The sequence below is a fragment of the Ipomoea triloba genome, chromosome 1, assembly GCF_003576645.1.
Source record: "Ipomoea triloba cultivar NCNSP0323 chromosome 1, ASM357664v1".
In the NCBI taxonomy this organism is placed as follows: Eukaryota; Viridiplantae; Streptophyta; class Magnoliopsida; order Solanales; family Convolvulaceae; genus Ipomoea; species Ipomoea triloba.
In genome coordinates this window covers 272,940-284,378 of record NC_044916.1, presented here as the reverse complement: position 1 = coordinate 284,378, position 11,439 = coordinate 272,940, and the positions used below count along the sequence as shown (strand labels likewise).

At 33.9% G+C, this 11,439-nt stretch overlaps 2 protein-coding genes across 2 annotated transcripts in view; one reads left to right on the top strand and one right to left on the bottom strand.

Moving 5' to 3' along the window:
* The first annotated feature begins 1,476 nt into the window (after positions 1-1,476).
* On the top strand, positions 1,477-2,253 carry LOC116028961 (LOB domain-containing protein 2-like). The gene is made up of 2 exons (XM_031270821.1): positions 1,477-2,092; positions 2,192-2,253. Exons 1-2 carry the CDS (start codon positions 1,477-1,479, stop codon positions 2,251-2,253), a joined length of 678 nt encoding a protein of 225 aa, XP_031126681.1.
* Positions 2,254-10,378: 8,125 nt separating this feature from the next.
* The window catches only part of LOC116028932 (seed biotin-containing protein SBP65-like), a 2,715-nt gene continuing 1,654 nt past the window's right edge, over positions 10,379-11,439 (bottom strand). Inside the window, exons 3-4 of the mRNA XM_031270791.1 lie at positions 11,149-11,388; positions 10,379-11,008 (exon numbers count right to left, since the gene is read on the bottom strand). Coding sequence (XP_031126651.1) covers positions 10,620-11,008; positions 11,149-11,388 — 629 coding nt within the window. The 3' untranslated portion in view covers positions 10,379-10,619. The remainder of the gene's footprint in view (positions 11,009-11,148; positions 11,389-11,439) is intronic.

Here is an 11,439-nt window from a genome sequence, read left to right as displayed (position 1 = left end):
CCCAATCCTCCCCACCCTCTTTTTTTTTTTTTTTTTTTAAATATAAATACACATGTAGGATTTAGGAATTATGAGTTTATGACGGTAGGAATAAATGAATAACAGATTGCGATCATGCGACATTGAAGGAGGGAAGAGGCAAAAATTTAAGCTATGAGCTGTGAAAATTTAAGCTATGAAAATTTAAGAAGAACAGACTGCGAATATGCAATTGGGTTTAGGTTCAATGTTTCTTGCGAATGGAACTAGCTTGTTGAGGTTAGGTTCAATGTTTCTTGCGAATGGAACTAGCTTGTTGAGGATAGGTTTTGGAGGCGCCGGCATCAGCCTTGGACTCAAAATGATGCTCCTCGTCCAACATCACTCTTCTTTTTTCTTTTCTTTTCTTTTAAGATTTTTCTCTTCACTCCCTGTAAATGAGTCTTCAAAGCAGCAACCGAAGATGGAGAGGTTCAGTGTTTCAAAAATAAAAAAAAATGGCAGAATGGGCAGTGGTGAAATAGACAATGGTGCAATGGGCAGTGGTATTTTCAAACAAAAAAAGGAATGGGTAGTGGTGAAATGGATAGTGGGGCACAAGTGGTGAAATGAGATTATGGGAATATGATTTTCATTTATCAAACAATTGGGAAGTGGGAAAGTTGAAGGAATTCTTTAGGAACAAGATTTTTTTATTATTCTTCCCAATGCACTGATACCTGGCAGTGGGGAAAGCTCAAATCTGATTTAATTTTTTTTTAAATAATTAATAGGCGGGCTTGGCGGGCACCCGCCAAGCCAGCCAGCCCGCGGGTTTAGGCGGGGCGGGCTAAAAACCCCGCCATAAAACGGGCTTTGAAAATCAATGCCCGCCCCGCCCTTTTGGCGGGGCGGGGCGGGCTAAGCCCGTTTTGACGGCTCTAGTCTTGGGTAGAGCTGGCGGGATGGTGTCTGTCAAAGCCACAAGTAACAAATTAAAGGCCAGTAACAATTTATATTGTGGACCATGGTTCAATATATATAATTTAATTTTATAAAGTACAGAATTCATGTTTATAATACACAGAATTATATAATTGAGGATACATAAACACTTAATATAATACACAGAATTTATGTTCATAACACATACATACACTCCCGTGCAAGATCGAAAAGATACGGTGTGATGCTTCCAACTACAAATCTTTTTGAGAAAAGGCCATCTTTTCATGGTGTTGGCAATTCAAACTTTTCAATCATCTACAAATTTCTTGTGTGCATATTTGTATTAATTTATAAATACATAAACACTCTTTCCATTGTTTTCCAGAATTGAAGGGGAAAAAAAACAATACTTTTAAGGTTGTCCGAGTGAAAACCATGTTATGTCCTTTTCTTTGTTTGCTTATAATCCCCGACCAAACAAACTTGGTTTGATATTAATTATAATAATCAAATCAAAGGAGCAAACTAAAGCTAGTTTGCTTCTGGCATTGATGGTAATCGGCAATAATAATGCAAAGAAGCAATGGAACCACTGCATGCGCCTCATGCAAGCACCAACGTAAGAAGTGCACCGAGAAGTGCGTGCTCGCGCCGTTCTTCCCGGCCGAGAAGGGCCGGGAGTTCCAAGCGGTGCACAAGGTGTTCGGGGTCAGCAACGTGACTAAGATGGTGAGGAACTTAAAAGAAGAGGAGCGGGGCCGGGCGGTCGAATCGCTCGTGTGGGAGGCGATTTGCCGCCATAATGACCCCGTGTTGGGACCGTTCGGAGAGTACCGAAGGGTGTACGAGGAGCTGAAGCTGTACAAGAGTCAATACGAGCCCACAGGCATGGTGATTGGGTGGAACAACGCCGCCCCGGCCGCCAATAATAACGACGGGAGGACCACCACTAACAACAACAACGTTGTACACAATAACAACGATAATAACAACAACAACAACAATAATTCCTTGAATTATATTCATAGCAATGGAAATAATTCAGTGGTGGGATATAATAACTATCCTATAAATCATCCCCAAAATTTTGAAAAATTGAGAAGAGAAAGTGACAACGGTTCAACGGTTATTCTACCCGCACGCCAACACCCTATCAATGGTTTCAATCAGCAGTATTTTATTGCAGGTATATATGCCTATTTTATTTATTTATTAATATAAAAAATTAATTATATGTTTTTTTTCTAAATATTATTAAAAATAAATAAAAATTGTGAATTCACAGGGCAGTATAATCCAGCTGATACCAAATCAATGGAAAGCAGCCTGTGGGATGGAGTCTCGTAGGATTGTGAAACTTTTGCTGGAAAATATTATTAGTTTTAATATAATCCCCATTTTATTATTGCTAAGTTTCAATTATTTATTATGTCAACTTTCCATTATATTTGTACAAATTTTTGTCCATTATCTTCTAACGTGCATCTACTTGAAAAGTTAAAGTTTAATTTAATTATTATACCACTTTTATAATGTTCTAAAATTAAGTCAAATTGCTCGAAAGGACGGTCCGGTTAAATAACGTATGATTCTCGTATAGAAGATCATGAATTTAATTATTGTCAACGCTCTCCTGATCGAGTCTGTAACATGCACATGATCTTTCTAATGCAATTTTAATTTTTTGTGTTAAAAAAGGGTCAAATTAACTAAAAATAATAATATATTAGTGGATGCGAAATTAAAGGGGAAATAAAAGAAGAAAGAAGGTCAAAGGGCATTAGATTAGGTTAGTGGGAGTTAATTTATTTAAGTACGTTAGTGAATAAGAGAAGACAATAGAAAATTGTTTGACATGCCATACTAAAAAGTAAAATCATCATATATCCACAACAATAATAATTGCGACACTCAGTCAGCATTTAACTAAGCCAAACAAACTGGTCAATATTAATCACCTTTTCTATTGCGATGTGATGAAATTTAGTTTATATATATCGAACACTCCAAAACCGACCTACAAATCCGTAAACAAACAAATTAACCTTTTTTTAGTACAACAAACAAATTAACCTAAAACAACCCCGAAAGCAATGAATGAATGGATGAAACATAACTCTTGGTCAAGTATGTCACATATGGACCCTGTTTAATAACATAGTTAGCTTATCAATCAATTTTGGCTTATTTGATTACTATTAGTTGTTTGACTTGATTAAAAATCTATTATAAGTGTTTGATTAATTAATTTTTTGTAACAATTTATTGCTTCGTTAGAATTCAAAAAGTTACTCAAAATAACTTTTTTGATCTGATAAGCTTTTTAAGAAAGTCATTTTACATGTAATCATGTATCAACTAATAGCTAATTTACCAAACATCTTTTTACAATCACTTAATGCTATCAACTAGTCAAATCCACTAACACAATCAATAACAACTATTTACCAAACCTTCCAATGGTCTTCTTAGTACAATTCACCTTTCTTGTGTAATTAATTTGTAGATTATTACACATGAGTGGAATATAATCAATATATCCAGTATGTATACTCTGGTTGTGAGTTTCTTTCGTCACAAAAAAAAAAAAAATCTAAAACAAGTCCATTTATATTAATATTTACTTTACACTTAAACAAAATGTTTTGTCATATATATATATATATATATATATATATATTTTTTTTTTTAAATCATCACATTTAAATTAATATCTATATCAAGATCCAGATCTATTATATTTATAGTGAATTGAAATTGAACGTTAGTTTCTAAAACTCATTTCAATTGATTAATAATAAGGATTGCACTCCAATTTGAAGGATCTCACCACTCTAAACTTGGTGGAGGAAATAATAATTAATTAATAATATTAATTACTTATAGTGGAGGATCAAATTATTATGTTAATATTAATTAAAAATTTTAAAAAGTTGACACACTTTTTTTATTAATTAATAGTAGAAAAGGCTTCATATTAGTTTGGTTTTCTTACTTTTGGGACACTTAACAATTACTTAGTGCATTTGAAACTATAGAAAAAAATATTTATTGTTTATTTAACACTCGATTTTGAATAAATAAAATATATTATTCATATGTCACTATACATGCATATATAGCTTGCATACTATATATCATGCATGATTCTAAAATTTGACCGAATATTATAATTCTATATCATATCATAAAATCTTGGGTATTTTTACTATGAACAATGTATACAAAAGTTTTATATTGCCATAAGAAAATAGTTTAAAAAGTAACTTTTTAAAATTTATAAAGTGAAATCTAAATTATTAATTAAAAATATAAACAAGTTGTGTGCTATTATATTATACATCTATTGAATTTTGGAAAAAAAAAAATCATTCAACTCGAAAGGGACTCTCATTTGGGATTTACGAATTATTACACATTTACACACGTGGATGCGGGATTTATCCAATATACACAAAATTTAATGTTGAACAACGTCACAACTGGAGGGTCAAGCCCAGTATCTGCAATATCTGTTCAACAAGATGATGTCAATTAACATCTGATCCTTAACCAAGATGAGACTTGAACATGTGACATTCGGTTTGAAATAGTCAGAATGGTGTTATAAAACCATAAGATACTTGGAATCTTTGTATAGACACAAACGGTGGAAAGGTTGAAGGGAATATTAATGTTAGTACATTATTTATGTAAAGCAATGGATGATTCGATCTGCACAGCCATGCATGTCCATGTGAAGCACATTATATTAGCTTGGTTACACGTCGGAGCCACGTCTACTTCATTAAAATAACTAATGCATCTAATTAAGGTTATTGGATTCAACCTCAATTTATATTATGCTAACATGCATGAACATCAACCTAATTAATTACATGGGATTCCTAGCTACTTCAATTCATTGTATCTACAATTACTATCTTGTCCAGGCATTCTTGTATACTTACAAGCCTTTTAGCCACCCACACCAACTACCTCTAATCTTTCTCTAAAAATCTCGTAATCCAACCTTATCAATATCGAATCATATCGATAATAAAATGATACGAAGTAGATTTTTATATGAATACTGTATTATCATGGTCTAATATTATTATTCTTTTTAAAAATTATGAAAAGTTATCAGTTTTCTAAATAATAAAGAGAGTTGTTTCTTTATTTACAAAATTCAAGTGTATAACAATACTATAATTAATTAATAATTTTTGTGTTTAATTGATTAAAAATAGAGCCGCCAACGCATGTTCAATATTTTTTTACAATATCCATCTGCATTAACCTATGACCTATCCTACAGGATGCATGTGGGAATTATAATAAATAGATTGAATGTTTGTAATAAACAAAAGTGGGTTAAACTTATGAAACAACAACTTTTTGACAACGTAGCCGGGCGCGGTGCGAGTTTTTGTCGGTTTGCAACTGCTTGTCAGGTAGCCGTTGGTTGAGCCAACTGCCAAACAAACCGTCCAACCAATCTATGCTTTTGTTATAGGATTTCCCAGGAGGATTATTGCAGTTAATTGCCCCGTATCCTACAGTTATGTAAAGGGCCTCAAAACTTATTATAAATTCAATTCAATTCTGCTGATGATTAGTTATTTGGGCGAGTTAAATTTATATATTACTGTGTAAGTAATTTCTCAATTTAAACTATATTTTGTTATCCTTGAACGTACGCATGTAATCTCCACACAATTAACCTTATCCTAATCCATCCCCGGAGTCATATCCTAGCTTGACCTCAAAACATTGGTATATATATCTAACTATTCTCCGAGTTTTCCTCCAATTCAATACGACAATACTCCATCACAATAATCAATTAACACATAACTTATTGACGGGATGTGAATGGCATAAAGTGTGTTTGTGTGTGCATGTGTGTATATGTATATATATACACGCACACACGAGAAGACTAGTAGATAAAGTTAGTTAGTTAAATAATATAGCTAGGCATGAATTATGATAAGCACTATATATGTGGCTTTAGACGTGTAATGGTTAGGATTTTGTTTGGATAAGCAGATTCCTTTCCTCTTTAAGGCCCAACACACCCTGACTAATACATAAATTATCAACATTTGTTCAATGTAATTCATTAATAATTCACGTATAGATCACAAGTGCCTTTACTGCATCCTATATTGTACAAGTAATGTCAGGTCAGAAAAACAAAAACATCATATATTATTGCAATTTAAAACACAAAAGATTAACATCTTTATAGCCCGGGCTAGGAGCTAGACAATCCATGTTGGAATGTTTGTCGTTTTTGTTAGAAAATACAAATCTCACATTCTCCCCATTAAGCTTTTTAACAAGTATGCCTCTACACGTACGTAGTCTATAAATACCCAAATTGGTTGTCCATGTAACTCCACCTGCTCTTCACCATTTCATTTGCTCGCTCTTTTTCTTGATCTTCTTCTTCTTCTAATCTTAGCTTCTTCCATCAAATGGCAACTTCTTGCTCAAAAGTAGTATTGGTTTTTGCAGTTTTCATGTTCTTGGGTCTCTCCGAGGCACGCATCCTAAACCATTTTCAAGCTCCTAACAATATTATTGTTCTCACCGACAATCAAGTTGATTCGGTTTTAAGTAGGATAGGGTTTAGCCCCTTTGAAATTAAGGAATATAAAAGAAGATCACTGAATGCCGGCACTGATAGAGTTGCTCCGAGTGGACCAGATCCTCACCACCATAGTCTGCCTCCCATGGCGGTTCAAACTCAAGCCTAGTACGTTTATTTCTTTGAATTGGAATAATGCCGAGGACTGAGGTATAATGTTACTCGTCCTAAGTATGTTGTACCAAATCTTGTTTTAAAGGATACTCTATGTGTGGCTAATTTAATTAACACATTTTGAGATTTGTTTTAAAGATATGTTATCATCATATCTCTAGAATAGATCAGATCCCTCAATGTGTTAATCAAATGAGTCATTCAGAGTATTATTTAAAACAAGTTTTAGTATAAAGATTTAGAAGTAGTAACATTTTTTTTTTTTATAAATGTAATACTAGGTATGGCGAGTTCGATCTCTCCAGCCAAAACATAACATGGTTATTATGTTATGTTTTTTTGTTGTACTTTTATTTCATTTTACGTGTAATGTTTATTTTAAATCATATCATAGCTTTAATTTACTCATTTCCTTATAAACTTTAAATTTAACTTCTTCTTTTTTTTTTTTAAGCAAAATTGTTGAGATAAGACATAAATACAATAATGCTTCTTTAATAATACGGAGTAATATAAAAATTAAAATATAACTAACTTAAGTCAACCTCATTAATAATCCGTACTTTCTTTTCGAAATAGAAAACATGCATTTTGATGGACCAAACCGGAAGACTTATCATTTACCCATATTTTAAGAGAATTACATTTCCAAATATCGTCAACGCCTTAGGGTCGGATCGGAGCTTCTAATCCTTTCCTATCCTAACCTCATTCCGCCGCGCCACCACCGTCGTCGTCCACTGTCAACTTCAATAACAAAACCATAAATAAATAATAAAGATCGTTATTATGATGCCATGCATGAGGCCGCGAACTATTCTTGGAGCTCCGGCGGCATGCCCGCAGCCATGGTGGTCGCTGACAATATAATGCAAGCAAAAACTACATTAATAATGTATCATTCTACAACTAACATATATGTTAATGTTAACATTCTTCTTGACATGCAATCCATGCACGTACAAGTTGAGGATAGATTAACATGCCCCGAGCATATAGTGTATGTAGTGATAAAAGGTTAGTTAGTAGATAATAGTCTCCGTAAAATTAATTATAGATTTTATTCTAGGCCTTGTATCGCATATTTGATTCGTGTTCACGTCAATTTTATCTTCTTTCCGCTCCTATTCAGTTATAAAATCTCCGTGTAATTCTCTGACTCTTCACTGATATATATATATATAACTCCAAATCATGATGTACAATTAGTAATTTAGAAAATTTGAGTTGCATAACCACCAGAAATTGAACTTTGTAGCTAGTGGTCTGGCTAGAATTTATCTCAATTGGATAAAATCGCAAGTGAATGATCTTACGATTCTTCAACTAATGTCTCTAAACGGTCTCCAAAGCTTAACTCAAGCCGCTTGATCTTCAAGAAACGGCTTATATGTATACCTCAAATTAAGAACAAGCTTTAAGCTCTTCATAGTTGGAATACGAACAATTGAAGGTGTGCTTGGTTGGTGGGTTTAGGCATAAGGTATGAGTATCAAAGTGATTGTTATTGTTTGGTTGATAGGTTTTTAGAATACTATTATAGGTTTGGAATACCCCATTAATTGGAAAACTCATACCCTAATGAAATAAGGGTTTCATTCCTCTTCCTCCTTTCTTTCCCAACTATTAATAATCATTCGCATCCCACCCTACTACCAAAATCCATTACTCTTACCAAGTATTTGATACCCATACCAATTTCGATTCCCATGTGCGAACCAAACACACCCTTTGAGATATATCCAAACTCTTTTGATATTATTCAATTAAACAAATTAGATAATATCAATATATCCAAAATATATTAAAATAGATTAAAATTCAAACAAGTGGGCCGATAAGAAAACACACATTTCTTATAGTGAAATAAAATTATCATTTTTGCGTGAGAGAAAATTAAAATTAAAATGAAATAAAAAACGAATGACTTTATAGATGGAGGTAGAGACGCGTGACGAAATAAAATTATCATTTTTGCGTCAGAGAAAATTAAAATTAAAATGAAATAAAAAAACGTATGACTTTATAGATGGAGGTAGAGACGCGGGACGCGGCGTGAGTATAAAAACAAATTGTTTAATTAATTGATTGATTGTATTTCATAATCTGTATACATACGAATATATGGATAAGACAATATGATGGACACAACAAAACAAAACAATACGACACCCATTATATTGGTTAATTAATGACAAGATTAGCAGACAAGCATGTATGTAATTAGTATATGGACGACAACATAATACAATTAGGCACACTAATTAATTAATTAAGAATAAAATGATCGAGTTGGTGCTAAATCTGGCGATGGCGACAATTACGAAAGAAAGGGATTTGGGCAACGGGATATATGCTAACGTTTAGGATGAAATTAAATGAAAAACAAAATGAGCATATGTATATGATGTGTTAATTTTCTGATTTGTGAATTTAATATATAATAAATAATTTAATGAAAACAAAGGTCAGCAATTGTAGTGTTGTCCACTATGGTATGTCTTATCCATGTGTAGTAACAATATTTGGATTGGAATCTAATATCTATTAAATTATATTTGGAGTTAATACCATTTGGTATCCTTCGAGTACGTGATTTTGTCACGTTTAGTCCTAAACTTTCAAATTGATCATCCATGGTTTATCGATTTTCAAATTATTACCATCGAGTCATGGTCCAAGTTAATCATCCATAGCCTTTCAATTATCAAATTGTAACCAGCTATAATCATTCTAAGAGGACTGATTAAATTTTAAAAGTTGGAAAACCATAAATAGTTAACTTGGGCCACATATAGTAACAATTTGAAAGTCAAATGATCTCAGGTGATTAATTTAAAAGTTCAAAACTACTAAATGTGTCACATTGTACTGAGAGGACCTCATATGATATTAACTCATTATATTTGGTATTCATTTATTTATTTATGTTTTACTTTTGTGTTTATGTTATTCTTGTTATGTGTGGATACCAAATGTCAAAGTAATCTAACAGTCATAGATTAAAAGCAAGTATAATTTATTTGAGATTTTTCTAAAGATATTGTATTACTTTTCACTGTTGGAATATTAAATATTGTATGTAGATTGTAGAGTTTTTATTGTTTTATGCCCTGTTGATATATGTGTTGGATATGAATCAGAGGTGATCATAGCTTAATTCAGGACTAAACTACCTATGAATCTATTCAGGGCTAGCAAGGTTTTGCTTTGAGACATTCCATGCTCAAATTGGGACCACCCTGTAGAGGGCTAGCTTGGTTGATCTGCAAGATAGAAGTCCTGTAGAGAATTGATCTTGGTCCTCCAAAATAGAGCCCAAATCTAAGGTCCAAACTCTAAGTGTTAGTGAGAGAGCTTTTAATAAACTACTTATATTCGTGTTCATTTATGTTTGTTTATAATTAGTGAGAGAGCTTTTGATAAACTACTTATATTCGTGTTTATTTATGTTTGTTTATATAAACAAATATAAATGGACAAATTTTTTAGAGTTCAGCTCCATTCATAGAGGAACTGAGATCAGAGTCTAACAATTGTAGGCTATGTTTGTTTATATAAACAAATATAAATGGACAAATTTTTTAGAGTTCAGCTCCATTCATAGAGGAACAGAGATCAGAGTCTAACAATTGTAGGCTGGTTTGCTAAGAATTCGTAAAAGCCTGGTTTGCTAAGAATTCGTAAAAGTGATAGAGTATTGCCGGGTAGAAAATATAGTAAATGAATGACAAATATAATTTATAGTGACAACATTATATAAAATTACAAAAGGATTTATACTCTTTATTACTAAGAGAAAGATTGATTATTTCACGTACGCATCAAATTATTGATACACAAAATACTACATTATTAACGTACTAGCTAGACTATAATAACCACTCCATGGCAGGATTGGCATCCAAGCTTATTATGATGACCAGGCCAACTTGTGTTCTCTGTTCCGGCCGCCAATTATTCACTTGCTCCTCCCACGTCCGCCGACAAGATCTTGAGCAGTCTTTCCTATTTCAACTATAGTTTCACCAATGGCTCCCAGCACCCCTCCTCCTCCCTCCTCCGCCTTAACTCCGCCATGTATGTCCCTTGGCCCTTCCCCGGCGCAGGCGTTTCTTTCTCTCTCGGCTTCTTCTCTCTTTCTGGCTGCATACTGTGAGCTAGTTTCGGCGGCTTTTCTAGCCTTCTCTGCTGCCTCATCCAGAGCCTGTCGTTCACGTTCTTTCGCCTTCTCGTACCGCTCCTCGGCCGCCCTTAGCGCCTCCGCCGTGTTCTGCTTCGCCGTCGCGCTGTGTAGCCCGGATTCCTCCAGTGACGGCCAGTTTTCTTGATTGTTCTTCTTCTGCTCACCTAGTTGATTAGAAGTGAGAAAAAAAAATTGATAATATATTGCTCTGATACCATGTAAAGAATATTAACCAGTTACAACAAACACATAAAAGTAGCAGAAACAAAATACTGTACTAAAGATCAGAGTCTAGCTAGTCTACCAGGCTGCTGGCCTTGAGAGCGACGCTGCTGAGTGCCACTTGTGTTATTGGTTCCGGTAACGCGAATAGTACCGGCGGGGAGTCCGTGCACATCGGTGGCGAAGGAGCCGCCGTGGATTTTCTCGGCGGAAGTACCATGACGGCGGTCCGCCGTTTTGGGCGCTTTCTCCTGGCCTTCCGCACGGTTTTCTCTCAGATTTGTAACATTATCCCTTCTCACTTGCTCTGACGCCATTTTCACTCACTTGCTTGTATCTTTAGGAACAGTAGTAGAAATCTCAATGGTATGAA

What these genes read in the sequence shown, in the direction of transcription:
- LOC116028961 (XM_031270821.1), top strand. Translation starts at nt 1,477, where the DNA reads ATGCAAAGAAGCAATGGAACCACTGCATGCGCCTCATGCAAGCACCAA. An exon ending in TCAGCAGTATTTTATTGCAG is followed by an intron (nt 2,093 to 2,191) that starts GTATATATGCCT and finishes GTGAATTCACAG; the next exon opens with GGCAGTATAATCCAGCTGAT.